The sequence below is a fragment of the Tachyglossus aculeatus genome, chromosome X1 (assembly GCF_015852505.1).
Source record: "Tachyglossus aculeatus isolate mTacAcu1 chromosome X1, mTacAcu1.pri, whole genome shotgun sequence".
In the NCBI taxonomy this organism is placed as follows: domain Eukaryota; kingdom Metazoa; phylum Chordata; class Mammalia; order Monotremata; family Tachyglossidae; genus Tachyglossus; species Tachyglossus aculeatus.
This window is the reverse complement of record NC_052101.1, coordinates 95,125,442-95,142,165: the sequence shown is the minus strand read 5'-3', so window position 1 is coordinate 95,142,165 and position 16,724 is coordinate 95,125,442. Positions and strand designations below refer to the sequence as shown.

The following is a 16,724-nucleotide window of genomic DNA, read 5'->3' as shown; positions in this document are numbered from 1 at the left end:
TAGAGTCACATGGTGGTTGGGCAGGGTGACAGTGACATGGTTTCAGATGGGTTACTGTTTTCCCCCTGCCCTTATGGCAGTTTTCACAGGAAAACACACACACACACACACACACACACACACACACACACACACACACACACACCCCACACCCCACCTCCCACCAAAATGTCTGTTTTCCAATCTCACCTGAGCCCATCTGTCCCGAGGTGACCCTTTGGGTACCAGCCATCTCAAGGTCAAAAGCTATCTCGTGACCACCTGAGCCAGCAGGCGGAACTCGGAAGTGAGGGTGGGATACCACCCCCACGACCAAATCTGCTAGATTGACAGCCCAAGCTGGGAATACAGAAGGTGTCCCTCGCCCCCGTGCCAATCAAATTAGGTATGGAGGAGGCAGGGAGGGCAGAGATTGGATAGACTGAGGCGGGAAGCTGGAATGGCCTAGGGGCACAGGCAATAAATACCTGTCGCCTCTGACCTTCGGGGTCAGAACACCAGGACACGCAGCAGCAGCCCACGTGTCTCTCCCTGCCCAGAAGGCCAGATGCCCGCTCTACAACCAGAACCAACACACTGAGGCAAGGGCCGCGGGATGTGTGAGTGTCTCGTGGGTGGGACCCAGGTACCCCGCTGCTGATGGGAATTATGAGTGGATTCCTCCCATGTAGGGAGAGCACATTGTGAGAGCTAGCCGCCCACCACGTGCGCGGGTAATGTAATGAATTCTTCCCATGTGGGAAAGTAAATGGATTCTTCCCGAGTGGGAAATGCACATGGGTGAAAGTTAGCCAACTCACCCACGCGCGATTAACGGATGATCGTGTTCCTCCCATGTAGGGAAGCTCTAATATTGCTAATTGATTATATTCCTCTCCCCCTCGTCCCCCTCTCCATCCCCCCCTTCTTTCCTCCTTCCCTTCCCCACAGCACTTGTATATATGTATATATGTTTGTACATATTTATCATCATCATCATCATCAATCGTATTTATTGAGCACTTACTATGTGCAGAGCACTGTACTAAGCGCTTGGGAAGTACAAATTGGCAACATATAGAGACAGTCCCTACCCAACAGTGGGCTCACAGTCTAAAAGGGGGAGACAGAGAACAAAACCAAACATACTAACAAAATAAAATAAATAGAATAGATATGTACAAATAAAATAAATAAATAAATAGAGTAATAAATATGTACAAACATATATACATATATACAGGTGCTGTGGGGAAGGGAAGGAGGTAAGATGGGGGGATGGAGAGGGGGACGAGGGGGAGAGGAAGGAAGGGGCTCAATTACTCTATTTATTTATTTATTTATTTTACTTGTACATATCCTATTTATTTTATTTTATTAGTATGTTTGGTTTTGTTCTCTGTCTCCCCCTTTTAGACTGTGAGCCCACTGTTGGGGAGGGACTGTCTCTATATGTTGCCAATTTGTACTTCCCAAGCGCTTAGTACAGTGCTCTGCATATAATAAGCGCTCAGTAAATATGATTGATGATGATTCCTCCCGAAAGGGAAGCTCAATCCATTGCGCCTAAACAATTACATAAATTCAATTCACCTCGCAGAATAAATTTTATATAAAACTTAGGCTTTCCGTCCCCGGCCTCTCTCTCTCTCTCGCTTTGCCGATCACTGAACGAACCCGTCCCCGGACGACGGGTGACACCATCCTCTAGTGGATTGAGTACAGCCTGTCATTCATTTTGAATGTATGAAAAAGGCAAACCAGCAGAATCATTAACTGAGTTCATAACAAGAAGTTTAATGTTTTGAGAGTATATTGAAATCAAAACACAGGACAGAACAAGGGTCGTAATATTTAAAAACTGTATGATTTTTGTTCAAACTTTCCCAGTTCTCTCAACCCTGATGAAGGTGTAGCTGCCTTGAAAGGCTAGGTGCTTAAAAGGCTTAGATGTTTGAAAGTGGAAGGAGAGGTTCTGGTAGATGACTCTTGCAGGAGCGACATTTATTTCTTTGATGGCCCTAAAGGCAGTCCCTGCCTTTTTCCCTTTAGAACAACCTTTCTAAGTCATCTTGACCACCCCCCGCATCGGAGGTACGGTATGGTTGGAGTTGAAGAGGCTTTCGCTTACTTCCCTGGGTCAGCTAAGGGGCAGAATCTGCTTTTCCTTGTCCTCTAGATCACTACAAGTAAGGAAGAAGATTTGTAACTGAATCTGTAACTATCTGTAATAGCGAGGTCCGCTATTTCAAGTGCAAAATAAGCCACAGGAACCACTCGTTACGGAGTGAGTGGTAAAGCTATTGGAAGTTGGGCAGACTAAAAAGCAACTGTATGTCCAAGAGAGAGGTTTGGATAAAAACGGAAGGAAAGTTAGAGACGCTTGGTGGTCCATTCCTGGGACCTCGCTGTTCGTAGCTATTTCCTCGCTATTTGTAACTGAATTTGAATCTATTTTGGTGCTGGGCTGAGCGTCTAGAAAGGGGGGTTGCTAAGCTAGAGGGGCTGAGCCTGGCCCTAAAGGCATCTAAGAGCTAGGAATCCGTGCACTATTGGGGTTTTGGGGCTGGGGGCTGCCCACGTGCGCAAAAGAGGAGGATACGTGCCCCAAAGGGGCAAAAAGAAAGGTGGTGGAAAATGTGAATTGTGTGGAAGGGAGTATCTGGATGTGAGGGTGTACAGAGAAAGAAGAGGGTGACCCACACATCAGCTCTCTGACTCTATAGCTTTAAGAATCCCAGCACAGGCGGCGACAGACATTCTGCTGGGGATGATCCGCACCTTGTCCAGGGGCCTGAGGGAACTGTTGCTCGGCCCTGAAGCTTTCTGGAGCCATGTTGCCCTTGAATTTGAATGTGGAGGGTGAAGAGTCAGCCTCCAGAGATTGATTCCTGCTCAGGACTCTTATTCTGGGCCTAGGCTGGTTGGTGGAGAAGGGGGAGGAGGAGAAGAGACCCAGCTGGGACCTCTGACCTGAGTACTGATTGGCATTGTTGACCCCGCCCATTTCCGAGGCCCCCCGAATTTGCTCCTGGAATAATCTGTGGAAAGTTGATTCCATCCCACTCAGAGTGATGGGATCAGGGTTTGTGGTCCCCTAGAAGAAGAAAACCAGGGGAAAAAATGAGTTCCTTGAGGCTTAAGAAAGAGAAAGCAACATGTTTATCTATAAATCCGGGACCCATACAGCAGCATTCTCCAATCCAACAATCAATCACATTTATTGAGTGCTTACTGGGTGCAAAGCACTGTATTAGGAGCTTGGAACCGAACGATATGACAAGAGTTGGTAGACATGATCCCGGCCCAGAGGGAAATGGTTGGACAGATGTGGGAGTTGGGGGAGAATTCCAGTGTGTTGGAAAATGGGAGAGTTGAGAACGAAGCACCATTCAGAGGTTAGTTTGGGAGGTGCAAATGGTACAGACTGGGCCATAGCAAGAGAAGAGTGTGGAAAGGTAGAGGCAGCTGATGGAGAGCCTTGAATTGAGCAGTTAAGAGTTTCTGTTTACTGCTGAGAAAAATGGACTGACCTGGAATGGCACTGGATTCCTACTGGCTTCATAAGCTGGAATAATCGAATCAGTGGGCCGGTTGCCTGTGGGAGGAGACATAAGGGAAGGAGTGGTGAGATAGGAGATCTTGGACTGAAACAGAAATATGAATATATAGACTCGTTGCAAGAATGAGGTGAGAAACGGGGGAGAGCAGGGGGAGCTAATACAGGAGAGCAGGCCTCTCGGAGGAGGTAGGCATCAGGCTGCAAGAGAAAGGTGAAGAAAGAGGAAGGATGGGGGAACAAGACTAGAGAGGCTGCCCCCCTACCCCATGCCTAAAGGACAAATTGGGCACAGACCTGGAGGAGATGTTTGGGCAAAGGCAGCTTGGACAGAACAGAAGTTGAAGCTGGAGATTAAGGGGAGATGAAAGCGCTCAAAGCAAAGGAGAGACATGCAGCCAGGGAATTAGTGGGAACTGCTCTCCTCCGCTCCTTCCCAGTTTGGTTTTGTTTTGTTTTGTTTGTGGTATTTGCTAAGTGATTATTACGTGCCAGGCACTGTTCTTCTTCCACAACCTTTCCTGGGTATGCCTCTTCTACTCTAAATAGCCAGCCTCCTCGTTCAACCAAAGGGCTTCCCAATTGTCTTCAAGACTTTCCACTAGCTCTTCTCGTGGTTCATAGCTCTTCCTTTCATCCTGAATTCCCCAGCTAGCATTCTTCACTCCTCCCAAACTCGCCTTCTTATTGTACTTCGCTCTTAACTTTCCCACCTCTAACTCCTCTCTCACCCTGTTCCTCCCGAACCTCAAGTCTCACTTCCCCCCGGTCTTACCTCCTTCCCTTCCCCACAGCATCATCATCATCAATCGTATTTATTGAGCGCTTACTATGTGCAGAGCACTGTACTAAGCGCTTGGGAAGTACAAAGTGGCAACATATAGAGACGGTCCCTACCCAACAGTGGGCTCACAGTCTAAAAGGGGGAGACATCATCATCATCAATCGTATTTATTGAGCGCTTACTATGTGCAGAGCACTGTACTAAGCGCTTGGGAAGTACAAATTGGCAACATCTAGAGACGGTCCCTACCCAGCAGTGGGCTCACAGTCTAAAAGGGGGAGACAGAGAACAAAACCAAACATACTAACGAAATAAAATAAATAGGATAGATATGTACAAGTAAAATAGAGTAACAAATATGTACAAACATATATACAGGTGCTGTGGGGAAGGGAAGGAGGTAAGATGGGGGGGATGGAGAGGGGGACGAGGGGGAGAGGAAGGAAGGGGCTCAGTCTGGGAAGGCCTTCTGGAGGAGGTGAGCTCTCAGCAGGGCCTTGAAGAGAGGAGTCAAATGGTGGAAATCCCGCTTTGAAGGAGGGCAAGCGGCGAGGCTGCACCTGAGGCTAATGTATATAGGTTTGTACATATTTATTACTCAACATGTCGAAGACTGAACTCCTTGTCTTCCCTCCCAAACCTTGTCCTCTCCCTGACTTTCCCATCTCTGTTGATGGCACTACCATCCTTCCCGTCTCACAAGCCCGCAACCTTGGTGTCATCCTCGACTCCGCTCTCTCATTCACCCCTCACATCCAAGCCATCACAAAAACCTGCCGGTCTCAGCTCCGCAACATTGCCAAGATCCGCCCTTTCCTCTCCATCCATACCGCTACCCTGCTCGTTCAAGCTCTCATCCTATCCCGTCTGGACTACTGCATCAGCCTTCTCTCTGATCTCCCATCCTCATGTCTCTCTCCACTTCAATCCATACTTCATGCTGCTGCCCGCATCATCTTTGTCCAGAAACGCTCTGGGCATATTACTCCCCTCCTCAAAAGTCTCCAGTGGCTACCAATCAATCTGCGCATCAGGCAGAAACCCCTCACCCTGGGCTTCAAGGCTGTCCATCACCTCGCCCCCTCCTACCTCACCTCCCTTCTCTCCTTCTCCAGCCCAGCCCGCACCCTCCACTCCTCCGCCGCTAATCTCCTCACCGTACCTCGTTCTCGCCTGTCCCGCCATTGACCCCCGCCCCACGTCATCCCCCGGGCCTGGAATGCCCTCCCTCTGCCCATCCGCCAAGCTAGCTCTCTTCCTCCCTTCAAGGCCCTGCTGAGAGCTCACCTCCTCCAGGAGGCCTTCCCAGACTGAGCCCCTTCCTTCCTCTTCCCCTCGTCCCCCTCTCCATCCCCCCATCTTACCTCCTTCCCTTCCCCACAGCACCTGTATATATGTTTGTACATATTTATTACTCTATTTATTTATTTATTTATTTATTTTACCTGTACATATCTATTCTATTTATTTTATTTTGTTAGTATGTTTGGTTTTGTTCTCTGTCTCCCCCTTTTAGACTGTGAGCCCACTGTTGGGTAGGGACTGTCTCTATATGTTGCCAATTTGTACTTCCCAAGTGCTTAGTACAGTGCTCTGCACATAGTAAGCGCTCAATAAATACGATTGATGATGATGATGATTACTCTATTAATGTATTTATTTTACTTGTACATATCTATTCTATTTATTTTATTTTGTTAATATGTTTGGTTTTATTCTCTGTCTCCCCCTTCTAGACTGTGAGCCCACTGTTGGGTAGGGACTGTATATGTTGCCAACTTGTACTTCCCAAGCGCTTAGTACAGTGCTCTGCACACAGTAAGCGCTCAATAAATACGATTGATGATGATGATGATGCAGCCAGGGAATTAGTGGGAACTGCTCTCCTCCGCTCCTTCCCAGTTTGGTTTGGCTTTGTTTTGTTTGTGGTATTTGCTAAGTGATTACTACGTGCCAGGCACTGTTCTTCTTCCACAACCTTTCCTGGGTATGCCTCTTCTGCTCTAGATAAACAGCCAGCCTCCTTGTTCAACCAAAGTGCTTCCCAATTGTCTTCAAGACTTTCCACTAGCTCTTCTCGTGGTTCATAGCTCCTTTCATCCTGAATTCCCCAGCTAGCATTCTTCACTCCTCCCAAACTCGCCTTCTTATTGTACTTCGCTCTTAACTTTCCCACCTCTAACTCCTCTCTCACCCTGTGCCTCCCGAACCTCAGGTCTCACTTCCTACGGTAAACAAGACCAGCAGTCGCTACTTCAGGATTGCAAGTGATCTCAAATTCCTTCTTGACTCTCCCAAGATGGCCACCATTTGGGGCGTTCACGATGATTCCCTGACCTCATCAAGATGGCCACGGCACATGTGCAGGGTCCCCACCCAGCCCTTCACTCTGTCACAGGTGCGACAGTCATTTTTAATGTATTACAGGATCCTCTGCTTCCCCACCCACCCCTAACAACAGTCCCTCCCCCAATCCCTCGCAACCAGGCAGCTGTTTAATTCTGGGGGCTTAGAGTTGTGAGCAGCAGAGCAAGCAGACCTGAAGTAGCTATCCCCTGAGCTTCCTCCCCCCTCTTGTCCCTGGTTATTCCCTGGCTGTCGTCGTTGTGGAGATGCTCAGACTTTGTCCCGATGGCACAGGGCTGGTGGATTCTGCCCCTTCAGGGATAGTGCCGGCTTCAAATCAGTGCAGAAGACAGCTACTTTGGGCCTGCTTGCCGTGGAGATGCTCTGTGCTTACCCCACAGTAACAAGAGCCCCAAAGAGGGGATTCCACAAGCTGAATCTAGCCCCCTTCTAATAATAATGATGGCATTTGTTAGCTAGCTCTCTTCCTCCCTTCAAGGCCCTGCTGAGAGCTCACCTCCTCCAGGAGGCCTTCCCAGACTGAGCCCCTTCCTTCCTCTCCCCCTCGTCCCCCTCTCCATCCCCCCCATCTTACCTCCTTCCCTTCCCCACAGCACCTGTATATATGTATATATGTTTGTACATATTTATTACTCTATTTATTTATTTTATTTGTACATATCTATTCTATTTATTTTATTTTGTTAGTATGTTTGGTTTTGTTCTCTGTCTCCCCCCTTTTAGACTGTGAGCCCACTGTTGGGTAGGGACTGTCTCTATATGTTGCCAATTTGTACTTCCCAAGCGCTTAGTACAGTGCTCTGCACATAGTAAGCGCTCAATAAATACGATTGATGATGTTGATGATTTGTTAAGCGCTTACTATGTGCAAAGCACTGTTCTAAGCGCTGGGGAGGATACAAGGTGATTAAGTTGTCCCACGTGGGGCTCACAGTCAATCCCCATTTTACAGATGAGGTAACCGAGGCTCAGAGAAGTTAAGTGACTTGCCCAAGGTCACACAGCAGACATGTGGCAGAGCTGGGATTCGGACCCCTGACCTCTGACTCCAAAGCCCGTGCTCTTTCCACTGAGCCAAGCTGCTTCTAGCCTGTGAGCCCACTGTTGGGTAGGGACCATCTCTATATGTTGCCAACTTGGACTTCCCAAGCGCTTAGTACAGTGCTCTGCACACAGTAAGTGCTCAATAAATATGATTGAATGAATGAATGAATATATGTTTGTATGTATTTATTACTCTATTTTACTTGTACATATTTATTTTATTTTGTTAATGTGTTTTGTTTTGTGGTCTGTCTCCCCATTCTAGATTGTGAACCCGCTGTTGGGTAGGGACCGTCTCTAGATGTTGCCAATTTGGACTTCCCAAGCGCTTAGTACAGTGCTCTGCACACAGTAAGTGCTCAATAAATATGATTGAATGAATGAATGAATATATGTTTGTATGTATTTATTACTCTATTTTACTTGTACATATTTATTTTATTTTGTTAATGTGTTTTGTTTTGTGGTCTGTCTCCCCCTTCTAGATTGTGAACCCGCTGTTGGGTAGGGACCGTCTCTAGATGTTGCCAATTTGGACTTCCCAAGCGCTTAGTACAGTGCTCTGCACTCAGTAAGTGCTCAATAAATATGATTGAATGAATGAATGAATATATGTTTGTATGTATTTATTACTCTATCTTACTTGTACATATTTATTTTATTTTGTTAATGTGTTTTGTTTTGTGGTCTGTCTCCCCCTTCTAGATTGTGAACCCGCTGTTGGGTAGGGACCGTCTCTAGATGTTTCCAACTTGGACTTCCCAAGCGCTTAGTACAGTGCTCTGCACACAGTAAGTGCTCAATAAATATGATTGAATGAATGAATGAATATATGTTTGTATGTATTTATTACTCTATTTTACTTGTACATATTTATTTTATTTTGTTAATGTGTTTTGTTTTGTGGTCTGTCTCCCCATTCTAGATTGTGAACCCGCTGTTGGGTAGGGACCGTCTCTAGATGTTGCCAATTTGGACTTCCCAAGCGCTTAGTACAGTGCTCTGCACACAGTAAGTGCTCAATAAATATGATTGAATGAATGAATGAATATATGTTTGTATGTATTTATTACTCTATTTTACTTGTACATATTTATTTTATTTTGTTAATGTGTTTTGTTTTGTGGTCTGTCTCCCCCTTCTAGACTGTGAACCCTCTGTTGGGTAGGGACCATCTCTAGATGTTGCCAACTTGGACTTCCCAAGTGCTTAGTACAGTGCTGTGCACACAGTAAGCGCTCAATAAATACGATTGAATGAATGAATGAATGAATCAGAGCTATCACAGCAGGCCCCTCTCGTAGCCGGGATCCACAGACCTTGCCCCTGGTTGCTGTTGAAGCTCTGCAGCTTATCTCCCCACCGCAGCCCTGCAGCCACTTCCCAGCCCACGAACGGGCCCCCTTCAATTTGCGGGGCGATCTCCCCCGCCAGCTACAGGACTCTCTTGCCCGAGCTACCTCAAGGACCTGGCTGCTGCCACCATCTGCCTACTACCAGACCCTGGACCCAAGCAGCCAGGGTGGAGTAACCGCTACTAGGGTTCCTCAGTGGAAGATGTCTCGGGACAAAGCTGCCATGCCGTCTGAGAGCTTGTGCAGATCTCACCCATTACATCCCTCTCAAGGCCCATTGAAGTAAAAATGTCTCTGCAGTTTTTTGCTTAGTGTTTTTAAAACATCAACAAAATGTTCTGGCAGTCAGACCCCACTCTGCCTCTGCATCAGCTTTAAATTCCCCATTACAGCCCCTGCCAGAACCTTCTTCAGGCCCCATTAGCAACTCCACGTTAGTCATGACAGTGAGAGGCTGCCATCTTGGAAATGTCGCATCATGGCTCACGTGAGGGGCGGCACTAAAGACGCTTACCTCAGGGTGCCTGGCTTTCTGAGGGTGCCTGGCTTTCTGAAGGTGACCCTGCCCAGCCTGGGATTCCCTGCCAATCTGCCAGAGCACAGCAATCCCCATCTTCAAAGGCTTCCTAAAAGTCCACCTCCTTCAAGAAACTTGGCCACAACACCCCAGTTGTGTCAGCCCAACAGTTATCCTGAGCACTTATTTATTTTAACTCTATCCTCAGCACTTCTATTCATATGCATGCTCATTTGTGTACTCAATTACTTATTCGGCTCTTTCAAAGACTTCCTAAAAGTCCACCTCCTTCAAGAAACTTGGCCACAACACCCCAGTTGTGTCAGCCCAACAGTTATCCTGAGCACTTATTTATTTTAACTCTATCCTCAGCACTTCTATTCATATGCATGCTCATTTGTGTACTCAATTACTTATTCGGCTCTTTCATCCTGACAGACTTGTACTTCCTGTTGGATTCTGGTTCTTCCTCCTGCTCCCATTATTTGTAAACCATTTCTACTCGGTTGTCTTCAATCAGTCAATGGTATTTATCGAGCACTTACTGTGTGCGGAGCACTGTGCTAAGCAGTTGGGGGAGAACAATACAACAGATTCTTTCCCCATTAAGCTGCAAACTCTTTGAGGGCCGAGAATGTGTGTCTTACATCTGTTGAACTCTTCCAAAAACGGTAGTACCTGCGTGGCATTTGCGTGGCAGTGCTTTGCACTCAGTAGGGGCACAGTAAATACCATCGATAGGTTGATAGGGGTACAAAGAACAACAACCCAGGAAACAGCAAGTTTACCTAAAAGAGAGGCCAGAGTTGAACAGCCCACAGCTCCTGCTGTTGTTTTGTGGAATGAGAAGAGGAAAGGCCACAGGAGCTCAGCACTGAAACTTACCTGCAGCCATTGAAGGGAACGGGTTGTTGAAGTCCACGGTGGACTGAAATTCATCCCTGAAAGGAAGACACAATGGGCCAGTTCAATCTTTCTCAAGCCCAGCACAACCTGGAAGCCCCGCTTTCTGGGTCTCCTGGATCTAAGCCCAGCAGCCTCTGCCTGGACACCACCCGTTCTCACCCAAGTGGGGCATGTCCTAGCGTCATCCTGGAGGTATGGCCTCACCAGGCTCTCTGCTTTCCATACCTTGTTCCTTGGGGCGGAGACACCTCCATGTATTCCTGTTCAGGGCTGACATTGACGCCATAAGAGCTGAAGGCAGGGCTGGATCTGGGCCTGGGGGTGAAGTTGAACTTGGGGCTGGAGTTGACACTGGCGCCAAAGACGAACTGGGGGCTGGATTCGATGCCGGAATTGAAGCTGAACTTGGGCCCGGTGTTGACGTTGGAACCGAATTTGAACTGGGGGCTGGAGCCAAAGCCCGAGCCGATGTGGGGACCAGAACCGGTGCTGGGGCCAATGCTGAAGTGGGGTCTGGAGCCGAAGACAGGGCTGGAGCCAAATCCGGGGCCGGAGCCGATGTTGGGGTTGAAGCCAAATCTGGCGAAGGAGCCGATGCTGGGGTCGGGGCCAAATTTGGGCCTGGAGCCGGCGTTGGGGGCAAAGCTGAACTGAGGACCAGAGCCAACGTTGGTGCCAAAGCTAAACTGGGGGCTGGGCCCCATGCCGGTGCTGAAGCCGAAACTGGGACCCAAGTTGATGCTGGGGTTTGAGCTGAACTGGGGGCTGAAGCTGACCTTGTGGCCCACGCCGAACTGGGGGCCAGAACTGACACTGGGAGCCAACCTGAACTGAGGGTCAGATCTGATGACAGGGCTCAAGCTGGCACTGTGGCTGGGGCTGACCCTGCGGCCCAAGCTGAACTGGGAGGTAGAGCTGGTGTTGGGGCCGAAGCCGAACGGGGGTCCTGAGCTGACATTAGTGTTAGAGGTGACTTTGTGGCCCCAGCTGAACTGGACCCCAGAGCTGTTGCTGGGGGCCAAGCTGAACTGAGGGTCAGAGCTGGCGATGGGTCCCAAGCCGGCACTGCGGTTAGAGCTGACCCTGTGGCCCACGCTGAACTGGGAGGTAGAGCTGGTGTTGGGGCCGAAGCCGAACGGGGGTCCTGAGCTGACATTAGGGTTAGAGGTGACTTTGTGGCCCCAGCTGAACTGGACCCCAGAGCTGTTGCTGGGGGCCAAACTGAACTGAGGGTCAGAGCTGATGACGGGGCCCACGCTGGCACTGCGTCTGGAACTGACTTTGTGGTTCAAACTGAACTGGGAGCCCGAGCTGGGGCCAAAGTTGAACTGGGAGCCAGAGTTAACACCGGCTCCGAAGTAGAACTGGGAGCCAGAGTTGACACTGGCTCCAAAATGGAACTGAGAGCCAGAGCCGAAACCGGATCCAAACCTGAACTGGGAGTCAGAGCTGACTCTGGGAATAGAGCTAGCCTCGTGGCCCAAGCTACCCCTGGGGTCCAAGTTGAACTGGGGGCTGGAGCTCATGCTGGGGACAAAACCGAACTGGGGGGCAGAGTGCACGCTGGGACCAAAGTTGAACTGGGGGCCGGAGGTGATTCTGGGGCCCAAGGCGACCTGGGGGCCGGAGCTGACGCCGGGACCCAAGTTGAACCTGGGAACCGAGCTATAGCTGGGGCCAAGTCCGGGCATCCTGGAAGGAGAGAAAGAATGAGGCAAGTGAGACTGGGGCTGGTTGAAGTTCTTAAAGTGAACTGGATTGTGTCTTCCCTCTCATCTCATGAAATCTCTCGCTTCATCCCTTCTCCCCTCCTTAACTTCCATCTTCAACAGCTCACTCTCCACTGGTTCCTTCCCCTCTGCCTTCAAACATGTCCATGTCTCTTCCATCCTAAAAAAACCCCTCTCTTGACCCCACCTCACCTTCTAGTTATCGCCCCATATCCCTCCTACCATTCCTTTCCAAACTCCTTGAATGAGTTGTCTACACGTGCTGCCTCGAATTCCTCAACACCAACTCTCTCCTCAACCCCCTCCAGTCTGGCTTCCGTCCCCTACATTCCACGGAAACTGCCCTCTCAAAGGTCACCAATGACCTCCTGCTTGCCAAATCCAACGGCTCATACTCTGTCCTAATCCTCCTCGACCTCTCAGCTGCCTTTGACACTGTGGACCACCCCCTTCTCCTCAACACGCTATCCGACCTTAGCTTCACAGACTCCGTCCTCTCCTGGTTCTCCTCTTATCTCTCCAGTCATTCATTCTCAGTCTCTTTTGCAGGCTCCTCCTCCCCCGCCGATCCCCTTACTTTGGGGGTTCCCCAAGGTTCAGTTCTTGGTCCTCTTCTGTTCTCGATCTACACTCACTCCCTTGGTGACCTCATTCGCTCCCACAACTTCAACTATCATCTCTATGCTGATGACACCCAGATCTACACCTCTGCCCCTGCTCTCTCCCCCTCTCTCCAGGCTCGCATCCCCTCCTGCCTTCAGGACATCTCCATCTGGATGTCTGCCCACCACCTAAAACTCAACATGTCCAAGATTGAACTCCTTGTCTTCCCACCCAAACCCTGCCCTCTCCCTGACTTTTCCATCTCTGTCGACGGCACTACCATCCTTCCCGTCTCGCAAGCCCGCAACCTTGGTGTCATCCTCGACTCCGCTCTCTCATTCACCCCTCACATCCAAGCCGTCACCAAAACCTGCTGGTCTCAGCTCCACAACATTGCCAAGATCCGCCCTTTCCTCTCCATCCAAACCGCTACCCTGCTCGTTCAAGCTCTCATCCTATCCCGTCTGGACTACTGTATCAGCCTTCTCTCTGATCTCCCATCCTCGTGTCTCTCCCCACTTCAATCCATACTTCATGCTGCTGCCCGGATTGTCTTTGTCCAGAAACGCTCTGGGCATGTTACTCCCCTCCTCAAAAATCTCCAGTGGCTACCAATCAATCTGCGCATCAGGCAGAAACTCCTCACCCTGGGCTTCAAGGCTGTCCATCACCTCGCCCCCTCCTACCTCACCTCCCTTCTCTCCTTCTACAGCCCACCCCGCACCCTCCGCTCCTCTGCCGCTAATCTCCTCACCGTGCCTCGTTCTCGCCTGTCCCGCCATCGACCCCCGGCCCACGTAATCCCCCGGGCCTGGAATGCCCTCCCTCTGCCCATCCGCTAAGCTAGCTCTCTTCCTCCCTTCAAGGCCCTACTGAGAGCTCACCTCCTCCAGGAAGCCTTCCCAGACTAAGCCCCTTCCTTCCTCTTCTCCTCATCCCCCTCTCCATCCCCCCCATCTTACCTCCTTCCCTTCCCTACAGCACCTGTATATATGTATATATGTTTGTACATATTTATTACTCTATTTATTTATTTATTTTACTTGTACATATCTATTCTATTTATTTTATTTTGTTAGTATGTTTGGTTTTGTTCTCTGTCTCCCCCTTTTAGACTGCAAGCCCACTGTTGGGTAGGGACTGTCTCTATATGTTGTCAACTTGTACTTCCCAAGCGCTTAGTACAGTGCTCTGCACACAGTAAGCGCTCAATAAATACGATTGGTTGATTCAGGGCCTGGTGAGATGTGTGGAACAGGAAAGGCCCTGAAGTTAGGAGCCCTTTTAACCTCAGGATGTTGTGTCACCAAGATGCCTAACTGAAGCCACCTCCTCCAGCCATTGCCCTGAGCCCCTAGCCCCATCCAGGGTGGGTGGCCCCACCCAGTCTTAATTGTGCCCAGAGCTTGGACTGAAAAAGTGTGAACTGGACTGGAAATCGAGGGCAAGGCAATGGGAAGATTGGTGGGAAAGGGAGGCTTATTGTAGGAGGTGGGGCAAAGATCATCATCATCATCAATCGTATTTATTGAGCGCTTACTGTGTGCAGAGCACTGTACTAAGCGCTTGGGAAGTACAAAATTGGCAACATATAGAGACAGTCCCTACCCAACAGTGGGCTCACAGTCTAAAAGGGGGAGACAGAGAACAAAACCAAACATACCAACAAAATAAAATAAATAGGATAGAAATGTACAAGTAAAACAAATAAATAAATAGAGTAATAAATATGCACAAACATATATGCATATATACAGGTGCTGTGGGGAAGGGAAGGAGGTAAGATGGGGGGGATGGAGAGGGGGACGAGGGGGAGAGGAAGGAAGGGGGCTCAGTCTGGGAAGGCCTCCTGGAGGAGGTGAGCTCTCAGTAGGGCCTTGAAGGGAGGAAGAGAGCTAGCTTGGCGGATGGGCAGAGGGAGGGCATTCCAGGCCTGGGGGATGACGTGGGCCGAGGGTCGATGGCGGAACAGGCGAGAATGAGGTACGGTGAGGAGATTAGCGGCGGAGGAGCGGAGGGTGCGGGCTGGGCTGGAGAAGGAGAGAAGGGAGGTGAGGTAGGAGGGGGCGAGGTGATGGACAGCCTTGAAGCCCAGGGTGAGGAGATTCTGCCTGATGCGCAGATTGATTGGTAGCCACTGGAGATTTTTGAGGAGGGGAGTAATATGCCCAGAGCGTTTCTGGACAAAGATAATCCGGGCAGCAGCATGAAGTATGGATTGAAGTGGAGAGAGACACGAGGATGGGAGATCAGAGGGAAGGCTGATGCAGTAGTCCAGACGGGATAGGATGAGAGCTTGAATGAGCAGGGTAGCGGTATGGATGGAGAGGAAAGGGCGGATCTTGGCAATGTTGCGGAGCTGAGACCGGCAGGTTTTGGTGACGGCTTGGATGTGAGGGGTGAATGAGAGAGCGGAGTCGAGGATGACACCAAGGTTGCGGGCTTGCGAGACGGGAAGGATGGTAGTGCCATCAACAGAGATCAAGTTAATAGTGCTTAAGCAGCCCAGAGGTTCTTTCCTTCCTAAAACCATCCCATCCCTCGGAAGCCCACTCTCCCTGGGCCCCATGCTCATGCCCACATTGAGCTGAAAAGCAGAACTCTGTCCCAGTTCCTCTGTCCCCAACTTTCCAGACTCTGCAAAATTGGGATCCCTCTGAAATGCCTCAAATCCGCCACCCGGAAGGACCCAGACACTCCTGAGAAGGGACTAAAGTCGGTGGAGAATTTCAAATGTCATAAGTACAGGTGGGAGAAGAGGGAGCACTGCTAACTAACCCACTACATCTGATACTGGTCTCCCTGGTGGCCGGCTGCTGGGGCTTGATCTAATTGTTCTCCAGCTCATCCATATTTGGGTCTCATCTGTATTTCATTCTTTGAGTTTAAAGCTTGAAATGGAGCCCGGGGCAAGCGGGAATATGAGGGAAAGTCATTCTGGTATAATGACCACAACTAGATCAAATTTGTCATTTTTTTCCTAGGGCGCAAAAGCCAAAAGGATCACATGAGGATATTAAATTGTAGAAAAGGAAACTATGATAAAATGGAGCCCCTGGGAAGTTGTTAAAAGGAGTGGGTTAAAAAACAGTAACCCTCTGGAAGCTGTTATATCCCTGTGCCCCTCCAGCCCTCCCTTCCTCCTTCCCTCTCACATAATACACATATCAAAGGCCTGCATAAAAAAATAGACTCTACCAAATGTAAATCTGCCAGGTTAACTGGCAGGGTAAAAGAAGTGTCTAAAAGAATATAGCATCCGGAAAGCTGGTCAAGTATAAAGAGGCCATTACATGGGGTCAAAAAGGAGTGTGAAAAGTTCCTTGCCAAAGATGTCAGAGCAAATAAAGAATTTTCAAATATACAAAAAGCCAGAAGTTGGCCTGGGAATCAGTGAGGCCACTTGGTGATTGTGGCATAAAAGGTGCATACAGAGAAGAAAAGATGGCACAGAGGCTCAATTAATTCTTTAACATGGTCTTTACTGAGAGAGCTGTTAGATTCTCACACCCCAGTTTTTTTTTCTTTTGGTCTTTTGGGGTTTTTTGTGGCAGACAGGTCAAGAGGTAGTGAATCAAATTGCTGTGAATATACAGGAAGTTTTAAACCACACTGATAGATTGTATTTAAATAAATTACCTGGGACGGTTGGCATCCATTTGAAAGCAGTTGAAGGACCGCTCAGTGGGGACCTACAGTGTTTCTAGCAAGAGTGTGACCTGTAAGAAGAGAGACAAATTGGTCAAATCTACGTGAGCACTCAAAAAAATAAAACCTGTTGTTGGTGAAGTGGCCTACTGGGCTAAGCCTAAGCGGCCTGGGCTGTAGTCCCAACTCTACCACTGGGCTGCTATGTGACATCGGGCAAATCAGTTAACCT

At 49.2% G+C, this 16,724-nt stretch overlaps 1 protein-coding gene across 1 annotated transcript; it reads right to left on the bottom strand.

Moving 5' to 3' along the window:
• Positions 1 to 2,383: 2,383 nt before the first annotated feature.
• LOC119919816 (nuclear pore complex protein Nup214-like) lies at positions 2,384 to 16,503 on the bottom strand. Its single transcript, XM_038740560.1, has 5 exons — positions 16,484 to 16,503; positions 10,737 to 12,203; positions 10,491 to 10,546; positions 3,513 to 3,577; positions 2,384 to 3,076 (listed from the first exon to the last, which is right to left on the bottom strand). The coding sequence occupies exons 1-5, from the start codon at positions 16,501 to 16,503 to the stop codon at positions 2,708 to 2,710; spliced, it is 1,977 nt and encodes a 658-aa protein (XP_038596488.1). The 3' UTR covers positions 2,384 to 2,707.
• Positions 16,504 to 16,724: the final 221 nt, after the last annotated feature.

What these genes read in the sequence shown, in the direction of transcription:
- LOC119919816 (XM_038740560.1), bottom strand. Translation starts at nt 16,503, where the DNA reads ATGGATGCCAACCGTCCCAG. An exon ending in ATGGATGCCAACCGTCCCAG is followed by an intron (nt 12,204 to 16,483) that starts GTAATTTATTTA and finishes CTCTCCTTCCAG; the next exon opens with GATGCCCGGACTTGGCCCCA. An exon ending in GTTCCCTTCAATGGCTGCAG is followed by an intron (nt 3,578 to 10,490) that starts GTAAGTTTCAGT and finishes CTCCTCCCACAG; the next exon opens with GCAACCGGCCCACTGATTCG.